Source organism: Trachurus japonicus, chromosome 15, assembly GCF_045865225.1.
Source record: "Trachurus japonicus isolate A0001 chromosome 15, Traja_1.0".
NCBI classification, from domain to species: Eukaryota; Metazoa; Chordata; class Actinopteri; order Carangiformes; family Carangidae; genus Trachurus; species Trachurus japonicus.
Genome location: NC_140921.1, coordinates 14,761,879 through 14,785,120, shown reverse-complemented (window position 1 = coordinate 14,785,120; position 23,242 = coordinate 14,761,879). Strand labels below are relative to the sequence as shown.

The 23,242-nt window shown below is 40.5% G+C and overlaps 1 protein-coding gene across 1 annotated transcript in view; it reads left to right on the top strand.

Annotated features, from left to right (window-relative positions):
* The window catches only part of sorcs3b (sortilin related VPS10 domain containing receptor 3b), a 43,629-nt gene that overhangs the window by 6,188 nt on the left and 14,199 nt on the right, over positions 1 to 23,242 (top strand). Inside the window, exons 2-16 of the mRNA XM_085799833.1 lie at positions 10,762 to 10,829; positions 14,585 to 14,684; positions 14,850 to 15,008; positions 15,157 to 15,230; positions 16,136 to 16,200; positions 16,832 to 16,950; positions 18,684 to 18,773; positions 18,875 to 19,054; positions 19,760 to 19,906; positions 20,794 to 20,896; positions 21,268 to 21,344; positions 21,472 to 21,563; positions 22,355 to 22,462; positions 22,692 to 22,809; positions 22,998 to 23,131. Coding sequence (XP_085655959.1) covers positions 10,762 to 10,829; positions 14,585 to 14,684; positions 14,850 to 15,008; positions 15,157 to 15,230; positions 16,136 to 16,200; positions 16,832 to 16,950; positions 18,684 to 18,773; positions 18,875 to 19,054; positions 19,760 to 19,906; positions 20,794 to 20,896; positions 21,268 to 21,344; positions 21,472 to 21,563; positions 22,355 to 22,462; positions 22,692 to 22,809; positions 22,998 to 23,131 — 1,634 coding nt within the window. The remainder of the gene's footprint in view (positions 1 to 10,761; positions 10,830 to 14,584; positions 14,685 to 14,849; positions 15,009 to 15,156; positions 15,231 to 16,135; positions 16,201 to 16,831; positions 16,951 to 18,683; positions 18,774 to 18,874; positions 19,055 to 19,759; positions 19,907 to 20,793; positions 20,897 to 21,267; positions 21,345 to 21,471; positions 21,564 to 22,354; positions 22,463 to 22,691; positions 22,810 to 22,997; positions 23,132 to 23,242) is intronic.

Genomic DNA, 23,242 nt, shown 5'->3' with positions numbered 1-23,242 from the left:
AACACAAAGTACGAGTTTCCTTGAACGCACCATGAGTTAGCAGCCCCCGCCCTTGTCAGGCATCAATTGGTCCTCGTGCTACGTCACCACATTCACGCGCATCCCTTGGCTGCACACACAGCCCTTCATGCCGTTCTCTCCCCTCATTGGATAACACTTGTATCCCACAAGGAAAATTTTCTCCTCGGGTTACAGCAGAGCAGAGTGACGGAGAGACTCGTGTTTAGGCTGAAATACTTCATGTAAGTGATTGTTGACGGAAAATAGGACTATTTAGGACTTATATTAACAAAAACATTCCACTGATATCTGCTTTAAAATATTTTGTAGCACCTAAACATATGGAAATTGCATTTGTGTATATTAGATAATCTTCAGATTTTTCTTCTAGATTCTCTATTTGTAGCCAATGAAAACAAAACAAATGTCGAGATAACTTTTCGTTTTCTAATCGGCGTTTCCCCTTCTACCTCCTTGTCCCTCGGGGTGTCAGCACCATAAGCCTGCTCATTAATCCAGCCCGTCTCAAGCCTTTAGGGGTGCACTGTCCACTGATGTGATTGTAAGATGTTGATAGAAACTGCAGCTATCCTGTGTGCTGCTATGTGAGAGTGTAGACTGTGGGTTACTACAGTGAAAACAATTGAAAAGTCTGGGCAATTTTTAAATGTTTGCTGAGAAAAAGGGAAGTCATTTTCTGTCATTCCTTTTCCCTCAGCTTCATTTTATGGCACAGAGAATTGAGGTTTCACCCTCTCTGTACTAATAATTCAGTAAAATCCCAGTTTTTACTCCTCAAATGACATGCATGTGTGCCCTTTTTTCATGAATCATTTGTGCTTGGGGACCATAATGCATCACATCAACATAGGCTCTCAGCACTTCCTCAGCACTTAGTCTGTAGTTTTGCCTCACAAAGTGCATTTTAAGCAGCAAATAAAGGCCTGGTATGTTCAAGCACCCTGTCATGGCTTGATTTCTTTGTGCCTCTCCACAAGTCACAGTCTTTCTCTTTCTCTCTCTCTCTCTTTCTCACTCACTCACACACACACACTTTTATGTTTCAATTTTAATCAAAGTGACAAAGTGGGTGCAAAATCATATTTGACAGGTTTGCATGTGATTAATTAGTTTAATAACTGTCGCAGTGTGGGAGACACAAACTATAGCTGTGATTAGGTTATGAAAACAAATTTATGCATTTTCTGATTGGGAAAATCATAAAATTTGAATTCAAATTGGGAGATGTTTTGCTTTGTTCTTTAGTTTCATTACTCCCCAATATCAAGCGAACCGAGTGACCCTGGATCGGTAACATTATCCTGCCTCGAAGCAGCACATTGCCTCAAGCAGCCCAGCAGTTACTATCATGTTTAAAGATGACTGGGATTGCTCAGGTGGCAGTCGGCTTAAATAATGGTTTGACTTGGCAGTTTACACTGACAGGAATGTATTAGCTGAAGGTGGGCGAAATGCTTTTTTCCTATCCAGTGAGATACAAAAGACCCAAAACTGAATCACCACACACACTCGCAGTGCGCAATCAATGGAGATGATGGAAAACTTCCAAACACAAAATGACACATTTAGAAAACAGAATACGCGCTCAATGGGTATCCTGGAACAAATCCTTTAAAGTGACTGTTCGCTTTTGCTTTGAACCAAAAAGAGGGGGGGAAAAAACACTTGAGTTATTGCTGAAATCAGAGGGACCATAAATATGATTCTAAATTATGGCAATTATTCAGATTTCAATGACAAAATATTCATCAAAATTTTGCAGAGCTATTACTTGACAGAGCCTACACATCATTTGCATGAGGTAATGATTATATTCAAGTGGATTCGAACTGTCATCAATAAGTATGTCATGAGACTGTAAATTATTAAACTAAGCATTGGATTTGAAATAATATCTAATTGGGTTCTGGCTTTACTACCGCTACCATTTCCACACACCATCTAAAGCTGAAGCCAGCCGTCTTAAATTCTTGATTTCATGCTGTGCTTTGCTACTTGACACACTCTGACAGTTAAATTGTGCTGCTCACAAAGTTTAAATGGCCATCTTTGATTATAATCCCCCTCATTTTTAATTCTTTTCTCTCTTTCTTTGCCGTGTATTTACTATTTCATTCAATATTCCATGCAGGTAGTTGGTGTTTCGTCTTATCACATCCGATCTATATTAAGTTTAGATGTGCTGCATGTCTCTTTCTGATATGGAGATGTAGTGGATAGTGTAGATGACTTACTGCTGCTGTGAGGACGGTACACAAAGCATATTAAACTTGGTGTAACAAATATGGATCAGCCCGTCTCTGAAATTAATATGCTTGAAAGGTTGTTTTCCGCACTTTACGTCACGATTAAACAGCATTATATTTGAGTGTTTTCATGACAGAGCAAGCAAGTAAACAAAGACAAAATCAAACAAACAAATACATTGCTCAAACTGTCACAGTATATACAATTCCAGTTAAAGGCGTCCATGTAGGATTCATTTTTCAATGAATATGTAATTAGATGAACGCAGCAGCCAAGATGATGTTTTCTATCAACAGAATGAGGAAATGTTAATTAACAGTATCTAACAAGTTGAAAAAAGTTGATACAGAAGATCTGCAAGATCTTTTCCAACAACGCATTTTTATTTATTTTCCTACAATCGTGCAGTAGGCTTGTAGAAATCAAAGCACGCTAAAGCAGTTCATTACAACGCTGTGGTGTTCGTTCACCTCAGTGTAATAAGTTAAAGTTGTGGAAAGATGGTTCAGTGACTTGAACCATGGGACACAATGTGTTGACTAAATTAACATTTAGCAGAAACTACAATCTCGTCTTAACGTTAATGCTTTTAATTACTTTTAGTGTTAAAACTAGTGATGTTCCCGTACCATATTTTCCTTTCCAATTCCAATAACTAAACTTGAAACCAAGTGTTGATCTAAAACCATGGCAGTAAAATCTGTATGCTGCATGGATGTGTGTTGATTTTTATTGTTGTGCTATTTTTGTGTCTCAGTTAAAGACCTGGGCAAATACATGAATGCCATTGAAGCTTTCTTTTATTATCTAATCTAATATTGTCTAATCTAACTATCAAATCTAATATCTCTGACTGTCAGTCATAGAAAAACTAATTTAGAAACAGAAAACAAATTTCTACATCAATTGTCCTACACTAGCTTTTACTCCAGTGTTAAATGTTACCAAATTGCTGATGCTTTGCTGCAGCAGTTAGCTGTAGCACAACTTCTCATGAAGGCTCTTAAAGTGGCAAAGGACAATTGATTTCTGGGTTAAGAGTTATTTTATCCATGTGTGAAACTTTAAAGCTTGTTAATAAATTACTCAGTATCAGGTCAGTGCACACACTCACATACTCACTGATACTTGACAGCAACAACTCAAGCTTAAACCTAAACCTTTGTGGGACTTAATACTTAAGTCCTGCATTAGTAGGCCCATTGATGTTACAAGATTTGCTAGACAATAGTCAACATTTTCAATCAAACAACAAGCATCAGAGATACTCAGGCTTTCTCTGGATTTTAGTAGTTATTTTGTGGTAATGTGAAGGATTAAAGCAATCTGTTTTTTGATCTACTGTACCCAGTAAACATGATCTGAAAGTCCTGGAAAGTATGTCAACAGCTCTCAGATAACTTAACAAGCCACTAGACCTCATTGTAATAAACTCAGGTGACCTTTCCTGTTGTCGGTCATCAGATATTAGTGGGTGTTGAGCCCAGTGAACCCAGTGCCCTGTCGGTCTCAGTCACAGCGCCTGGAGAAGAGAAGGGCCTGATCTACTAGATGTTATCTACAAATTTTTCTCAGGGGAAAAGTGGCACAAGACTCTTAAAACAAAGCTTTCCCACCCTGACTAATACAAGTAGTATACTGTAGTTCACATGCTATGAAAACCACTCTTTAACTACTAGACCTAAGTCCTGTACAAGAATGTGATATTCTATTTCCTGAAAAAGACATTCACACTGAACATCATCCTGTACTGTATGTTCCACTCTAAACATAACTGGCAAAACAAATATGTAGTATATAAATACAATCTGTAGAAGAAATAGAGTGTAAAACCGAATGTGAACTAAACCTGAAAGAGTGGCTGGTCGCTGCTTCTACACATTATGAAAAATGCAAATAAGTGACAAGAGGGGGAAAAAAAGACAAAATGGGCAAGAGTGGGACACATTTAGCTCATGAACTGAGTCTCACAGCACTTTTGGCAGAGAAGGGGGTCATTTTAGGTGAAGGGCTCCTCTCCTTCCAAAATCTCAATTTGGACCCCACAACTACCGCCTTTGGCTCTAGCTCAGACACCCACCCCCCCGGGGCAGAAGCCAAGCCATTAGGAGCCAAAGCTGTGAGGGAACAGAAGAGACAGGAATAAATGAATGGTGTTACATTCTTTAAAGTTGTCCAAAATGCTAAGTAGTGTTAAACCCCAATAAGAGACTGTTCATTTCTCTCAAGATTTCATATTATCATTATTTATCAATGTAGATTTCTAGTCTCTGTTATGAAGGATTATACACAGAAAGAACAAATGCAGTCATGGTGGTGTACCTTCAACCTTCAACTGAACACTGAATATGAGCAAACAAGAATAAAAAAAAAGCCTGTCATAGTAAAATGCTAATGTTGTATTTTTGGCTCTCCACACCACTTACAATGCATCAAATTAATTTCAAATTGCACAGGATGTGACTAAAACTTTGTCAAATGTGTCAAATCATTTAAATGACTTCTGAAATTGCCATCAAATTTGTCCTTGAATACTGCGTTCTTTGTTTTTCACCTTTTTGTGCAAATGGATGTGCACTGTGCCGCAAAGCCATCATCAAAACACAGGAGGAAAAATGTGTACCGAGCATATTCCTATACCAGGTCCATTAAAATGACTTTCACCGACTTTTTTACCTCAAGCTTTTAAAAAAAGAGAGACAAGAAAAGAATAAGAATAAAAAGAAAAAAAAGTGAAGCAGAGCAATCACAATCTTTTTTCCCCATTAATGGCAATTTATTGTGCATTGTTGTTAGCATCGGAGAGACATAACATGCCCGCAAAATCTCCTCACAATGGAGAAGTATTTGAAGTAAAACCCTTTTATATTCAGCCCATTTCATTAATTTCCCTGCCATAATGGACTGAATTGATTGCTGAAACCTCTCAGGCTCAAAGCATCAGGGCTATATGACCAAAGCTCAGCAGTCGGGAGGATAAGCAAACATACACACAGCAGACTAATGCACAAGGGACCTTTTGCTGGGGTTGACTTGATGAAAGCAGCATCCCCGGGAGTATGTTTTTACCCACAAAAGTACAAACAATCAATCTGGTCCACAGATAAGATGAGGACAGAGTAAGGCCCTGCTTCGACCGCACCATTTCTCTTAAAAGACGTTTGTCTTTTTTGCTAAGTGCTCTGCTTTGGAGATGTCCTCACAGAGCCACAATCAAGATGTTATGTTTTCATCCCTCCACCCACTCACAGTGCAACTTGATTTTGGCCTCGTTGCTGTCAAGCCTTTAAGAAATGTATGCAAATTTGCAACCAATACTGTATTTCTTTTCTCCGCAGGTGTTTGCATCAGATAATTCCTAATGGATGCATGAATATATTAATCTAACGAGAGAGAGAAGAAGTTACATTTACAGTGTTGGTTGCACTGTGACTCTTAAGTTTTTGTACAGAGATCATTTCTCTGTTTATGCTAGTCATCACAATGTTTTTCTAAAGGCCATTTGGCTCAGAGGAGGAAACAAAATCTTTTTTTTTTTCTCTCGTGCTTGGCTGGTGAACTTTTCTTTCAGAGCACGAAAAATGAAAATTAAACGTGATAGTCTACAATGGACCTGGAATGTTCTAAGTGTGGGTTGGAGATCCAGGCATTAATTAGCAAGTTGACTTAAAGGAAACAAAGTGTTTGTCAAGTTACTCAAATGACTTTTTTCTCGCCCTTGGCTTCTGTCTTACTTCCCTTAATGAAGTCGAGAAAGTAATGAGATTAACAACAAATGAAACAGGTTTTATTTTTGCAACCACAGGATTGCATTTGCGTGAGGACACCGTGACATGCCAGTGTTTTACTGTCTGATAATGGCCACCGTACATAACCCCCCCCCTTCCCCCAATGGATCTGCATTATTTGGAAGACTTGGCTGTTCCCACTGTGTCCATGCTCTCAGCTTTGAAACCACTTCCTCTGCTTCTTATTTGAAGCAGCGATAACAGAGTCATTTTTGGGGTAATTATGAATAATTATGTAGAAGCTGGGCATCAGTTACCTGCAGTCACTGATTGTTTTTGGCAACTTGGGACCAGTGGAAACATGTTGTGAACAAAATGCCGACAAATCATCACCTCTTGAGAGGAAATTTAGATTTTAGATCCTTATTTCCACATTATAACATTAACATTATCGTTCATTTGGTGTCATGTTTGTGTATTCACCTTGATGAATGTATACATTCATTCTTTGGGTTCTGGTTTTTGGGCTCAATGAGCTCCTGAGGGAAATCACTGGCCCCTTAGCTGCCAAATGCACCGCTATGTTCACTAGCTTGTCACTAACTGTTTCTGTCTGTTGCTGCTGGCCCTGAAAACCACGCCCTGATAGTGGTGACAGTGAACCAAAACGGTAAAATTGTGGTCTAGATCGAAAACCACTGAGCTGAAACTCAATACACAGGTCTGTAAAAAACGGAGAGAGGAGTTCCAGTGTTGTATGTTCACTGCTGCTGCAGCTGTTGTGGCTACATCTCCTCCAGAGCAGAGATGTCATCTCAGCGAGGTGCTTTTCTGGTTAAGTTGTTATTATAAATGATTAGATGATTATGTAGTGCAGGACATCTTCTCTTGCAAAATAGGAAAGCACACAAAAATTCACTCACACGCACTCTGAACAAATGCATCTGCACACAGCCCAGATAAACAGAGAAACACCTGCACTCATCGAGTGTCGGCTTGTGTTCAATTCAATCACTCAGCGGTTTCAAAACCCACCTTCAGTCTGTTTATCAAATCTGATAAGGTCACAGAAACTGACCCCCAGACAGCTGACCGAAAAAGGTTGGCATATCTAAGAAGAACACTTATTATGAAAGCTTATATTTAAGAAAAAAAGATTTAATTGGTGTTGACACATTTCAGCGCGTCTTCAGACATTTTGATATAGTGGTTCGACTCGGAGAAGATAAATAGACAGGGGTTACTCCCAGGAGATGGCTCTGTCTATGGATGTGTTTACCCTACAGTACGGTGTACAAAAGCTTATGTGTATTTATGAGAATGTAAATGTGTATCATTTTAGCCGTGAACTTTTCAGAGGATGCTAAAGGTAAAGAAAATAGAGATACGTGTCAATGCTTCTCTCTGAGCATGAGCCGTTAGCAGAGTTATCACAAAGAGCCTTACATCATTCAGTGTTTTCAACTTTGTGGGTCCCTTGGAAATTAATTTAGATCCTTCAGTTGTCCCCTCGAGCAAGGTTCAAAAACAGTGGCAGATCTACATGAAAGTGGCTGCATTTCTCACTTTTCTAAAGATTGTTCCTGCTCCTGATGATGTGTTACTCCTGAGCAGAAAAGAAACAACAATCTGGAGGTGTGATGTGTGGAGCCGGTGTCCCCCTTTCTTTCCCTCGACTACCCAATTAGACAGGAATGATGTTTGAGGGGTGCTGTCTTAATGATGCTTTACTGGGGGCTGCATGTGTAACAGGTTTCATTTGAAGTGTGGTGGTGTTGGAAAGCACAATATACCTGCTCCAATGATTAGATTTTATTAATAGCCAGTGTACAGACAAAGATGATTCATGCCTAAATTGTGAGCTGTGTAGAAAATCGTCTGCCCTGAGACATGATGTTGAGATGCCTCTCACGTCCCACTGAAGCACTCCAAAAATTTGATATTTCACTTAAAATAAATATTTAAAAAAAGAAGAAGAAGAAAAATTGATAGGGATTTTTTTTTGAAGATTTGCTTTGGTCCAACAGTCTGTGTCTGCGATCGCGCTGTACATGCATAGGCTGCATGGATGAACGACTGTGCAAGTGGCTCATGTGGGTCCGTGTGTGTGTGTGTATGTGTGTCATTTGCATCGAGCGGATGCGGTATATCACAATGACATTACGGCTGTAACACCTGCGTTGCCATGGAGGCCGTGTCTTCAGCCATTCAGCCAGTTAAAAAGTGTTGCATGGTCAAACGGCACCTGACTGATGCTCTTTTTTTCTTTTTCACTTCTCTGCGTGTCTGCGTGGATTCCTCTTTTATATGGCGAATGCAAAAGAGCCACAGCAAGAGGAAGTACCGGAGAGCTTGTTTTTGAAAGACAGAGAAGAAAATGAAAGAAAGACAGACAGAGGGATTGAAAGAGAGAGACAAGGAAAAAGGGGGAGAGAAGGAGGGAGAAAACAGAGTCAAAGAAGGGAAAGAAGGCAACAAGAATAGAACGTTAGGATAAGAGGATGACTAAACCCAACTCCTCTGAGGGTGAGAGCCAATCTGAAAAATGATTGGTTGACTTTCCCGAGGCAAAGCTCTCTTTGCTCACATCAATAAAACATAAACATGAATAAATGCACTGCTTTTGGCCTTCCAGGGTCCTTACTTAATTTCATGTATGCAAGTGAGCGATGATATGCATGGAGAATTGTATTTACCTAGAAGGCTCAAAATAATTCTGGAAGCCATTTTGTGTTTGTTGGTTCCCGGTATTTACATAAACGCACAACTTCACCATAAACTCGTAGGATTTTTTTTATGCATCTAATGCGGCTTCATCTGACAGGTTTTTTTCACACTGCGACTCGCACATCTGCCGTCCAAGTCATGCGTAACCCACCCCCCCCCCCCCACCACCACTACCGCCACCACTGGTCCCAGCATTTGCATGTATAGTAGTTGCTCCCTATTGACTTTGAGCCACAGATGCAGAGCCTATCAATAACGCTGAGGACGTGGGAACACACAGTCTCCGGTGATGTACTCTTGATGTATCCACTTAGGGACAAATCATCCAAACAGTCATCTGCCTCACTAGTCGGTTGGTCCCTGAGGTAGAGCTTCACTGACCCAATTCAGCAGGTCAGCTTTTGTTAATGAGTCAACCGCACAAACACGTTGACAGCAGTTAAGACAAAGCTCCTAATGGCAAGTGCTGCATCAGTGCTGTGAGCCTTTTTGTTATCGAGTTTCGTGGTTTGGGGCTTTTTTTTTTTTTTAATTCGCATTTTACATCCTCATCTGAATTGGTGAACGTTTGATTAAATTGGATCCACGTGCAAAATGACTCAAGTGATTGAAACCCATAAAACTGTGAACGTCTATTTGTTGCTCACACCGTTAATTCGCTGTGCTATTTGAATTCCTTTGGTTAGGAATGAACTGCCTCTGGTTTGACACTGATAAAATCAATTCCAGATTCAATTTACCTTGTAGTATTTATAATGTCCCGTGACACCGAGTCATTGTTGTTCATGGAAAAGAACTGAAGAGACAAACGATCAACAGTGTGGCAGAGTTTTTCTCTTGTATCTATTTTTCAAAGCAGGCAATTAGGACTAACATCACAGCCATTTAACTAAGTCTGTACTCCAAATTGATTCAGACTCCAGTGTTGGACCTTGCAGACATGGTGCATTTAGTTATGCAAATGCTTATCTCCCTGTGTGATTGGTTAATTAACCTGTAATGCAGATAGTCCCAGCCAAGCACAGTGGCCGTTTGATGGCTAAATTGTGGGTCAATTGGGTTTTTAACATTTTCAAAGCAGACTTAGAGGCATGTCTTTGTTCCTCTGAGTCTTGTGTGGCTTTTCTCAGTTTAATGACTCGTTCCACGGGTCCCATAAGGTTAATGCGTTTAAACTCACTGTAATTGAGCTTTTGACCTATCTTTCAGGCATTAAAAAAAAAATTGTCATATTATGCCGTGTTTCTGCTTCTTGATTCCTCCTTCCATGCCCTGCCCCAAACTCTCTTACCCCCCCACCCCTCCCCACTCCTTTCTATGCTGAGTTATGAGCATCCCCATGGGAACTCATTTATAATGCCATTGGAGTGACAATAATGTGTTTGCACACCATTTCACTCTGCCCTCTGTGCTTTGGCAGGCTTTTATGGGCCACATTTTTGCTTTCCCAGAAACACATTGTCCAACCATCCTCAGAGAACACGCAAAAGCATTTAGCCCAAACTGGAACTGGATGTCTTCCAATGAGTAAAATAACACAACATCTTCCATCAATATTTGAGATCAACATTTGTTGGTGCTTTTGCAGCTGAACTACTTCACTATTTTGAAGGTAAAAGGGAGACACAAGGTAAAAAAGAAAAAGAAAAATGAGAATGAAAGGGGGCGTTGCAGTGCAGCCACTTTGTGCATTTCTTTTCATTGTTCACTGAACAGTTAAGTTCAGATTTTCGCTGTCATGTAGGTATCATTCCACATGAGATACAGACAAAATTTTTGACAGCCCAATGGATTTTTTTTTTCAGATCCTGCCACCAGCAGACTGACATATGCTTTCAACACCAGGTTCACTTGTCATTGCTATCATATACTGTATGAGGTTGATATTTATTAATAAAGTGATGAGGCAGACATGTTGTATTCATTCCACGTCATTAGGTATAGACAGGTAATGTATGCTAGTGAGGCATTCATGCAAAGACTGTTTAGACCAGACCCTGGCATATAATTAAATGTGTCTGTTGCTGTTATGTTGTAGGTGATCCTGATCTTGACTAAGCTGTATGACTTCAACTTGGGGGCTGTCACCGAGAGCTCGCTCTGGAGGTGAGTTCATTTTTAATCGCTGCTATTTTTCCTTTTCCGACTAAATGGAAAAGTTACGGCATCATTGCAAGAATTTTATAAAAATGCAAAAGTCCCTAAAAACAATAAGAATAATATATTCATAGAGCTTTCAGTGCGCAGTGAGTATGATTTATGGTGCTCTTCCTTGCTAGGATATGAACAATCAAGTCAAAGTGGAAGCCAATATGAAGTATGTTTTAATAAAGCAATCTGAAGCAGCTCTGGATGACGCTTCCTCTCTGCTTCCCACAGTCCCATAAATAACACACCTAAGACTGAAGTGACCTTTCGGAAAAGGCCCAACCTATTTTCTGTCCATCACAAGAAAAGAAACTTTCTGAAAGGCTATTTTTGAAAGATAAACCGGAAGACTTATCTGAGAGATTCTGCGTTAGGATCTGTGGCTCGTTTCCTCTGACCTAGAAACTTCTTTCCAGAGTTTTTTGATTGATTGTCATCTGTAACCTTTTGTTTCAGAAGCAATTGACATGCAATTGCGACTGTATAGCTCCAGTAATTCCATTCAGTATGTATTGGGAGGTGAGTTACAGTGCCCTGTCAGGTCATAAATAAGAATGGAATTCATTAAGGATTATAACATAGAGCACAATCCAGCCTTTGATATGCCTCTTTTCTCACCTCTCCCATAGCCTGCAGAGAACTCATTTCTTTCTGAAATACACGTGAAAAAGAGACCATAAGGCCGCCAAGCATAGAGATTCAAATTAATATGTTTCACCAGAGGCTCCTGCAAGATTTACACCCGACTTGACACGTTTTGATATCCCATATTGTGTACAGGAGGTCTTCCATCATCAAGGTGTCTGCTTAACAATGGCACCATGAGTAAATTAGAGTGTACCTCAGGGGGTGCACAAAGGCTCTTAGTATGTGTATCAGAGTAGCCGAGATTTGAATGTTATGAAAAGAAATGGAAGTAAATGATTTCTGTGATAACACAATAAATGATTTATGACTACAGCTCCGGGCCAGTGTTTGGTGGCAAAATGCAATGTGCAGATCAATGGCTTGACTTGCAGGAGCTATCTAAACACGCATCAAGTCCCTTTATGTTTCAAGATGATTGCCTTGTCTAGTGAGGAAACTTCAGAGTGTTATAACATCAGTCAAGAGTCTTTCTCCCACTGCCACAATCGCGGACGGATGTGCCAGGCGAAAAGGAGTGCTTAAGCGCAAATACAAATGTGTTTAGGGGTAAGTCTTTGAAAACAATGTCAACAACAAATGACACGATTCAGATTAATGCACAGACAATGATGGCAGACTCTGGGTATCTATCCAATTATGCAGTGAAATTACATTTGGAGGCGCTCAGGTAGAACTGAGAGCGTGGATTGGCGGTTTGTAGCAAGGACAAATATGAAGACTGGGATGACACATCTACCCTTGTCATGGGATGCATGAAAGAGCGAGTATTTGTAACATGTTGTGACAAACCTAAGTGATTTTTTAAAGATACAGGCCATTAATTAATGAGGATCAAAATGGAGATGATTTGTTTGTGCTTTTTTTTCTTTTTTTTTCTTTTAATAATCTTTTTTTTTTAATCTCCTTATAACTACATCACCCTGAACCTGCATTCATCACTTTTGTGTTGCTAATTTGTTGGACTGTTGCAAAAGAAAAGCACACTCAAGCTGTCCCTGCTGAAAAGGAAAGTGAATACAAAGAGGATGAAAACTGAGAACAAGTGCTGGCTATTCTGGCATTAATTTAAGATAAAAAACTGTATCAAAGGGGATTTCACTGCTGCTCTGGAAAGGCTGTCTTCAAATTCCTTCCTCACTGTCTTCACTGCACCACTATCCACTAGCATAAAATGTGAGTAATGGCTTACATCACTCAGAGGGTTGGCTACATTCAAGGACTTTGCCACCGCTGGATGTTTTAGCCTTTAAATTACAAATTGCATTTAGTGTACTTATGCTAGTGCTGACCATTTGCCAACGCATATGTGGAGTTCATAAATTGATTTCCTTCCTCTTTCTCATGCAGCCGCTGGTTCCATTACATATATGAAGCGCATGAATCAGCTTGCAAACACGTGACATTTGCTTGACATGTGTAAGGTGAATGTTTATTTTGCATATTGTGTTTGTCAAAGCTGTATTATTGCTGCGCTGTATTGCAATTTCCAGTGGGAAAATGCCTAATGATTATGTCAAACTTTTTAATGCTGCTCTTGATCTCCATATTTCCTCGCTGCTTGTCAAACAGCAATGGAGTCGGAACTTCCCTTAATGCGGCAGCAGGAAGGAGTTCTCAGATGAGCCCCTCTGCGCTTATGCATGATTATACCACACAAATATGAGATACTTTTCCCATAATGTTCCAATAAGCTTAAAGTGCCCTGGGTTTTTTATTTTTTATTTTTTTGTAAATGCTGTTATTTTTAAATTCAGCGTCACCCATGAGAATGCTTCACGTGCATCCCTGAGGCCTATAAGAAACCTGTTGAATACATTTCCCTCCTCATAAAACATTTGTAAGGCCGATGCACTGGGTGATTTCACAACCTGCATTGTATATGTTTACACCCATGCTAATGTCAGTTAGCAGTCAAATACTTGTATCTTTCGCTCTCTGACTCAAATAAACTGGGGGTGGGTCATAACCTGAATCCCCCCCCCCCCCTTTAATTTGACAGACATGACACAATCTTTGATGTGTACGTGTTTATTTGCTGTGACTTCTCCTTCACCTTCACCATTTAACATCGTCCTTTCCTGCACCTGACCATATTTCACCTGTTCATTTTGTGCTTCCCTGTATTTTACAGCTTGCATGCTCCATACATTTGAATTACTGCCTCCTGCAGTCGACAGTGATATGTGTCCTGTCACCTGTGTGTTTGTGCATCTTTAGTGTGTGTGGTGTGCACTCATAATGCAGTCAGTCGCTAGGTTTAACCAACAGTGGCGCCTATTGGTCCAGGAACTGTTTGGACAAATCAGAACTGCTTTAATGAAAAGGGAGTCACAACTATTTTCTGAAGTATCATGAATCAGCTGTAATTGAGCAATTAACAATCAATCGACTGATCCCCCAGTGTTGGGGAACTTGGGGAACTTTTGCTCTTTTGTTTCTGTTTGAAAAGATTTACTTGAGTAATTAAAAACACTGAGGTTACTCCAGTGTCTGGAACCTCTTGATTCAAGTCCCACAGTGTCGACAAAATCAGCTTTTTGGAATTAGAGGGTAAATTTGCATATTGATGTCACGATAACAGCTGAGAACATGATTATAGATCATTTTAAACTTGATTTTCCTCAGTCACATTCATTCTTTTTCACCGCCAACCTGTGCTGAAGGATGGTGGTTGAATACCTACAGTACAGTACAGTAGATGACCGGGTGCTGAAGTAATAACAGCACACGTTTTCTGTGTTGTACATTTCTTGCAGCATTGCAGCAAAGTGCTTTACAAGAGCAGCACACACAGAAAACAAGCCATTAGGATAAAGCTAGTCTCTGCACGTTGATTTCCCCCTCCTTAAAGTAAAAAGGCTGTCTGAATGGTAGAAAATCAATCTAAACACATATGCTTTGGAGATGCAGTCACATAAAGAATAACTGATTTGCAGTTAATGGGCTGAAACATACCAGACCATCGGTATGGTGCTTTAAAATCTGTTTCAGGCAGGTCTCTAATGGATTTTTCTTTTTCTGTATATCAAACAAGGAACATGTTTTTTTCTTTTCTCTGTAACCAGATCTACTGATTATGGAAGCACCTACAACAAACTCAATGACAAAGTGGGTTCAAGGACAGTTTTAAGTTACCTGTACGTCTGCCCCACCAACAAACAGAAGGTCAGCATTCCCCTGTTGCTTCCGTCTCTCTGATCTCTCAGACACTCGCTCCTGACATGAAATTGCTTGTCTTTTTTCTTTTTAAATTGCTGTCAAATGACTGTATCTCTGTCTCTCTCTCCCTCCTCTGATGCCATATCCCTCGTCTGGCCTTCCGTACTTTAGATAATGATGCTTAGCGACCCAGAGGTAGAGAGCGCTGTTCTCATCAGTTCAGATGAAGGGGCAAGCTTTGAGAAGCATCCCATTAACTTCAACATCCTGAGCCTCCTCTTCCATCCGGCACAGGAGAACTGGATGCTGGCGTACAGTCATGACGGCAAGGTTAGCTTCTGACTGCATCCTGAATCAACTTATAAGTGGAGATGAGATATTCTATGATGAGTGCATTTGCATTATTTTAAAAAACTTTTGTTTCCATGTGATTTCTGCTGTGGATGAGGATGAAGATCAGCCTAATTTTATCTTGCAGCTGTACAGCTCAATGGACTTTGGGAGGAAGTGGCAGCTTGTTCACGACAACGTGATGCCAGGCCGATTCTACTGGTATGATTATGTGCATCCTATTTTTGAACGGTTTTCGTACAGTGATTAATTATAATTTGCATAATGACAGTGTTCGTGACCGTAAGCTGTCAGGAGGATCCCGTGACCTCTTGTCAAAAACACATCGCACTGGCGGCAGTCGAGCATAAAACGGATTATATCCATGTCACGTAGACATGAAGGAATATTGTGCTTTTTTTCCCATAGCACAAACATGACATGCTGTTTTTGTTGTCGCTGTCATTTAGTAATCTCAACTGCTCAGGCACAAGGCAGTGAATATTGATGTGAGCCTGTTTATCCCTCTTTGTCATGGCATGTGTCAAACCCAAGTGTGTGTGTGTGTGTTTTTGTTTTTTTGCTGGGAAAAGAAAGGACATTGGTTGGAGGACATCCTCTCCACATGCTTGAATAGCGAAACATTTGATAAATAAGAAAAGCACAGCGGGTTTACCAGCACCCGAAAGAATGCATTATTTGTGCTCTTGAAAAACATTCATTCATGCATATTACGTCAAATACTTATTCTTCAAGATGCATTTGCAGCCACCTACAATTTTATAACAACACATATTTGCAATTGTAGATATTCATGGGAATAGCTGATGTTCTGCCGCCCCCCACCCACCATTTCTTGTTGTTTCCTGTGTTGATGCTGATGATGATGTTAGTGAATTGAGATTAATTGCTGCTGGTGCCTCAGATCCTAAACGGACTGATTTACAGGAGATATAAACATCTTGTTTTGGTTTCACAGAATAGAGTTGTCCATCTGCAGCTGCGAAACTCACCCGAGCATTTTCTAACTCTCCTCTCATTCTCGTTTTTTCCCCCACTTCTCCTCCCCCCTCCTCCACCTCTTTCTACTCTTCTCTCCATCTTCTCCTCCTCCCGCGTCTTCCAAGGGCGGTAATGGGTCTGGACAAAGAATCAGATGTGGTCCACATCGAGACGCGCACCGCGAAAGGCCGTGAGTGCAGCACTCCAGTCTGCCACAGTAGCAAGACCCACAGGACCCCTTGCCTCTCATTTAGAGCGAGGTCACGGGGAAGATGAGACTCGTTCTGCTGTTCAGATTGGTCCCCGAAGGTCTAGTAAAGCAGAATAGGTGTCTCCTGACAAAAATGGAGAGTTTTAGTGGGTTGATTGATGTTTCTTCTCCTTAATCTATCCCCTGTGTCTCATAGACAAACTTCAACTTCCCTCTTACAAACAGCATGGTATACTCTGTTACTCCAATTATGGAGGTTTTCTGCATTGGAAAAGATGCTCATATTTCTCCCGTGGTGAGAAAATCTGTATGTGAATTAGCATACAAACTCTTTTTGTCTCACACAATAACGTCCTGAACTTTTTTCTATTTTTTCCAGTAGTCTGACACGCTACAAAAACAGCTTCTACTATATTAATTTTGAATCTCAGCTCATTTAGATTGCGGCACTGTCTTGTAGTCGTTCTCTAAGATTAAAGTTGTTTCAGAACAGTGAACTTTAAGTATATTTATTATATACAGTACAGTACCCTCTCTATAGCAGCTCCAGTGCATATAAAGTAAATGGTTGTAATTTACTTCTGATTGATTTCCTTTTGCCTCTTTCCAGGCGCTCAGTACGTGAAGTGCAGAGCCCAGCGCTGCACAGACGGCAACAGACAGTACCTCTTTCCTGGATACGTCGACACCAACTCACTGGTTGTGCAGGATGAATATGTTTTCACACAGGTTTGCTTACTGATAGATTATATCTCTGGATTAAACTAAACTATGTCTTCACCTTTAACATTCAGGCTGCTGAATCCATGAACTTTGATTTTCTTTCATTTTTCTTTTGTTTTTTTTGTTGTTGTTGTTTTTATTTTTTCTATCTTGTGCATCCAATTCATGCTTTTCCATCATAACCCATATAATGGCTTTCTCCAACACACCTGTTCCCCACAGGCCCAATGTGTGTTTTGATTAGGTTTTGTCTCGTTCATGTGAAGGCACACTCAGTGTTTGAGTTGCCGCACAGACATACTCCATGCCTGAAAAATGTGTTTGCTTGCTGAGAGCACACGACAAAGGAACTGTGAATAGACAGGTTGGTGTCCTTATTACCACTCACTCTGACTTTGACTCCAATTAGACAGTGGCAGGCAGGGTCATTATCAGAAATTTAATTTTCAAATGCCCTCAACTGTCATTGATTTCCATTCTCGGCAAAGCAATTTTCTCTTTCTTGGTCAGCCTTGATGCATTTGTTCATCCTTGGTAGACTCCAGCGTTGTTTCTGGAAAATAAAAATAAGAGGAGCGCAGCTCTCTAGTGCTCTTTTTGTAGCTGATCATTCTGCACTCTTTCATTTTGAATAAACACCTCTAAATGTTTGCTCTTGGTTTTTAATTTATTTATCCTCAGATTTAATCTTTTGATATGTTACAGCAGCTATACTTTAGCGGTGACCCAGTTTCACTTTCAGCATCACTTAATCCACAGAATTGATTGGAATGGCTGCGAAGTAAGAATGAAAATGTATGAAAAAAAAATTATATATCTCACAGCATGGTTCAGAAATGGTGATTCAATAAAATGCCCAAATTGCATTTAGCCGAGATGAGATTGACCGTCAAGGCAGAGGCAGACATGAGGAAGATGCTGGTGAAAATAACAGGACACACAGGGAGAGTGTCTGCGCGGAGCTGTGGTGGCACAGATGACTTTCTTGTGACTTTCATTGCTCGGGGCAGTTGGATTTAACTTGACAAAGAGTAATGAGGTTATCGATTGGGCTACAACGAAATAAGCAGTCTTCAACACCTCCAAAGTCTCATGGGAGAGAAGGAACAGCCAAGTGCAACATCCTCAAAAATGTGGTCTGGGAAAATGCAGCTCATTGATTTTCGATAGATTATTCCATTAGAGCCCTAATGTAGTGTGTTGGGAGACAAACACCATCCTTCTAGTTGATTAGAAAATAAGCAATCAAGTAGTGTTGCCTTGCCTGTAAGTGGATGGGAAAGTGGTAGTGCATTAAGATCTTCAAGCTGCACTGTAGATAAAGCCAACACAATCTTCACTGCCTCTTAGCTTTAGACTAATTGAGATAATGATAATAATTTCTGTTGTGCTTGTAATTTTAGTCTGCTTTCGACAGCGGGGGAAAGCGAAGTAAAATTGCGAGCATTTTATCGAGCCACTCATGCGTTGTGAATTAATACACCTCCTTCAGGAAACACTTTAGCTTCATGTCCTCATTTCACAACGCAGTCACATTTGGGATGTTGGAGAATCCTCTCACATATTGTGCGTCTTGTGAAAACATCCCCATCCTGATTTTTTTTTTTCAGCCTACATAGTCTCCTCTATGTAGGAAAAAAAAAAGTTCTCATTGCATAATTTGAAAATGAAGTGACACTAAGATATGTGCATGTGGTTTGTTTAAAGACTGACAAACCGTCTTTGTTTTTATTGCAAAGGTGACCAAGTCGGGACGAGCCAGCTACTTTGTCTCCTACATGAGAGAATCCTTCAGGCGGATGAAGTTACCTAAATACTGTCTGCCAAAGGTGGGCTCCAAATAACTGTCAGATAATAAAAGAGGTCTCATTACATATAAGTATCTTCTAAACCCCTTTTATTTCTGTCATTCTGCCATACCCTCCTGCAGGACATGCATATCATCAGCACAGATGAGAAGCAGGTCTTCGCTGCCGTCCAGGAGTGGAATCAGAACAATACTTACAGCCTGTACATCTCAGACTCCCCCGGGGTCTACTTTACCCTTTCATTAGAGAATCTGAGAACCAGCCGAGGACCCGCCGGTAACCTGCTGGTGGACTTTTATAAGGTGTGTAGTCCGTCTTGTTCACGGGCCGCTGCTTCTGTCACAGCACAGCTAATTCCCTGTCCACCTTTAATGCATACAAGTCAATGACCTCTGCTAATTAACTAAGCTGTGATTATAATTAAAGTAGCCGTTATTTTCGTTATTGAATAATTGATTTGTGGTTTTGTCTATAAATATTACCAAACTGTGAATAATGAGCCTAGAAACGTACGTCTGATGTTTTTGAATCCCTCACTTTGTCTGACCAACAATGTAAAATCCACATATATTCATTTTTAAAAGCAGAAAAACCTCTTTTACTGACAGTTGTGTGGCCTTTTTGCATGAAAAGTAACTCAAACACAGCAGTGTTTCCATTTTGTGCTTCTTCATATTTCCACGCCACAATGTTTATTATGAGGGGAATACTGCCCTTTTTAACCCGCCACATATATTCCACCGTTACACTCAATTTCACATTGTGATTTTACATATAAAACACACAATGAGTTTATAATACTATTCTACTGAATAGCATGATGTATTGTTGTAGGTTAGCTAACCCTGTGAATAAAGTGGTTAGATGTGCTCCACATCAACCGGTTACAACATTAGCTGTTCAGTGTTAATGCATCAATAATAATAACAATAATAACACTGACAGAAGCCTTTCTGTGTGATGTATACTTTTATTTTTCATGGTCCCGTCTCTGATTTCCCTTCTAGGTTGAGGGGATAAATGGCATGTATCTGGCCAACAAACTGGTGGATAATCACATAAAGACGTTTATCACCTACAACAAGGGACAGACTTGGGCCCTTCTGCCGGCCCCTGCCAGTGATGTGGCTGGAAATAACCTTCACTGCATTCTGGTGAGCTTGAGCCTTTGGGCAGCAATGAACGAATGCTCTTTTTCATGCGAAGTGAAGCTTATGACATATATCATTCATCAAATGTTTCGACCTCATCAGCCGCCGCTTTGGATCTTCTTTGATTCAGAGCCACGTTTGCACAGGGCCAGGTGCCAGCCTCAGCATCAGCATCAGCTCGCCTTTTTAGCCTCCTAAATGGCTGAGGAGATGCTTGGCTGCAATATTCTTATTATCGGTGTAAGGCACGGTGTCATTGCGTTTAGTTTCAGGGGTCCAGACTTTCCATTAACCTCTCTGATTTCAATTTACTACCTGTAGTCACACTGGACTAATGAATATTAGATTACACAGAATTACATTATGCGGCCATGTTGTTATTCAGCAGGTATGGTTTTCTCCTAATCAGCAGTATGTTCTTTAGAGACTATTTGAAATAATGTATATTGTTCAGCTAATAGCAGGTTACAGTCCTCCTGCGGGTGACCATTCTGCTCTTGTCGGCTGTGCGACCCCCCTCCAGTCTCAGCTGCTTGAAAAGCCTTATTGATGTTTTCTCTGTGCTATAGTCTGGGAGATGAGTGAAATTATTTGAATCAATTTTGTCAGTTTTATCAGTGCATCTTGGGGAATTTTAATTACATGCCTTGTTTGCTTTAGAATGAAACAATTCAAATGCCCTCTGTGTCCTCTCAGCCATTTTCCTTCTTTCTTTTTTGGCAGAGCACATGAAAGGAATCTTTGTTTTATAAATGTTAGCACTTTTCCTTCAATGGGGATGAATAGTTTGAAGGCAAAGCTAATTATAATTGCTTCCGTGTAGATCTGTCTCGATACGTACGTAGTGTCTCAACCTGTGCCGCAATTGGAATCCGTTTCTTTGTTGACAGCCATTTTGTTCGCTTCATCTTCACCTGGAGATGTCAGAGAATCCCTACACGTCCGGACCCATCACCAGCAAAAAGTCTGTACCGGGGATCATCGTGGCCACAGGTAGGGTTACCTAAAGATCAAGAGATCAGACTAATATATACACATGAGACCTGGGACAGAAATGGGGAGACATTTCTTTTTCCTAGTTGCCTCAATAAATGCAAAAATAAAGAAAATAAAAAATACTCAACACTAATCACACAGTGTCCTCTTACTGTCATTGAACCCCCTAAGTGGAACTCCAGCTCCTTAAATCTCATGTTTTGGTGAGGTTGTATTGAGTCATAAATGTGTCCTCTGATGGGGAATGAGGACATACACAGACTCACAAATGATTTTATCAGGTGATTGTGTATCCTCTGTAAGTGTGTTGTTGAGTCTTTGCTATGTAAATACACAAGGAGGGAAATTATTCATGTTTCTGTACTCAGGGAATATTGGAACAGAGCTGTCCTCCACCAACCTTGGGATGTTTATAACATCTGATGCAGGGAATAGCTGGAGACAGGTGAGAACCATCCGAGTCTCCACATTGCCTGTGTGTTTACCTTAAACAGTGGATGTATTCATACTGAACGTGTGTTGTCAGAAATGGAGCAAATGAGTGTGTTTTCTATTGTATTTTTTCAATAAAGATTTTCGATGAAGAGTACAACATTTGGTTCCTTGACAATGGAGGGGCTTTGTTGGCAGTCTTACACGCACCGACACCGATTCGACACTTATGGTAGGTGTAGCGGCTCTTCAACAATAGCTGACGTAACAATTATCGGAGGTAGGAACTACAGTATAGCTGCTGGAGCCGTGGTGGTAAATTACTCAGGTATCATTTCTTTTTGTGTGTGTGTGTGTGTGTTGGGGATATTTGGTGCAGCATATGATTACGTTTAATGTTTTTGAAATGCTGATGGGCCAAGTTTGCATGATTATTGTATCGGCTCTGCAGCTTCAAAACAGAGCCTGAATCATTTCCAACAGAAGAGAGTCTGTTATAGCTTTGTACTCTTGGTTGGATATGATGGTTTGAGTGCTTTTATGTAAATGAGAAGTAGAGCAGGGTGGAAATATGAGACTGAGAATGCCCTCATAACTCCCTCATATTGTGGGAGCTTTGTAACACTATCTACTTTGATGTCCCTGCACACCACAGCCCTGTCAGAAGTGATTAAGCTCCGAGAAAGGTGATTTGAAACCCCCCAAATCTATGTCTAATGTTACAACCAGAGTCATATCTCTCTCCTCTGTTGTTTTGTCACCTTCAAAAGTGTACCTGGTCCGAGGAACATTTGTTCTTTTGTGCTGCCTCGTGTCGAGATAATTTTTTTTACATTGAAGAGAATACACAGTGCTTCATTTTTCAACCACGGCAAAAAGCTAAATAACTGAAAATCTTTCCTTTGTTTTTGTCTGCTTAACTTGTATGAAGATGTTGATAATTCTTGAAAAAAAACATGCATAGACAGATGTTCATGTGTTGACAGCTGTTGCTTTTTTTTAAATTTTAATTTTTAAATGCAGGATCAGTCTTGATGAAGGAAAGAAGTGGGACCGTCACAGTTTCTCCTTGGCACCTCTGTATGTGGACGGGGTTTTGATGGAGCCTGAATCTGACAATCACATTATCACGTAAGCAGAGGCACACACACAAAAAAAATTCTATGGTGATGTAAACAGAGAGAGGGGTCTGCTCGATTCTCCACATGGACGTGAATCTTTTCGTCAAAGTGACTGTTATCTCCGCTGTCAGACTTCAGATTTGCAGGTGCTTTCCTTGCGCCATCAGATCTGAAGCGTGTGCATCTGTATCTCAGGACAGTCGCGTCTGAAATTTGCATTTTGGTGAATCATCTTTCAGTTTCTTTGGACACTTCAGCCATCGGTCAGAGTGGCAGCTGATCAAGATCGATTACAAGGGCCTCTTCAGCCGGAGATGCATGGACGGAGATTATCAGACATGGCACCTGCACAACAAGGTAACAGCGATATTAAACATTATTGATTTATTGTGAGCTTCAGGAGATGCATGTTTGTCTGTTGTCACTGTAAACAAAGTACACTCGGCCTGATGCATAAACATGACTCTTTTTTTGTTATTTTTTTCTCAGCTGAGTTTCTCTCAGCCGTGCAGAAAAACTTGATCAACTTCCTCTTTGTTTGACAGGGAGAGCTGTGTGTGATGGGCGAGAAGCAGATCTTTATGAAGCGCAGGCCAGGCAACCGTTGCATGCTGGTCCAGGGCTATTCCAGGATCTTTTCCTCGGAGCCGTGCCTCTGCACAACTTATGATTTTGAATGGTAACACTTTTCCCGTCTCAGCTTCCCCAACTGGGACAAAAGTGTAACTCAGACTTTTATCCCCAGTGATCCTTCAAAGTCTTTGATTACATGTTTACAAAACTGCCCCAT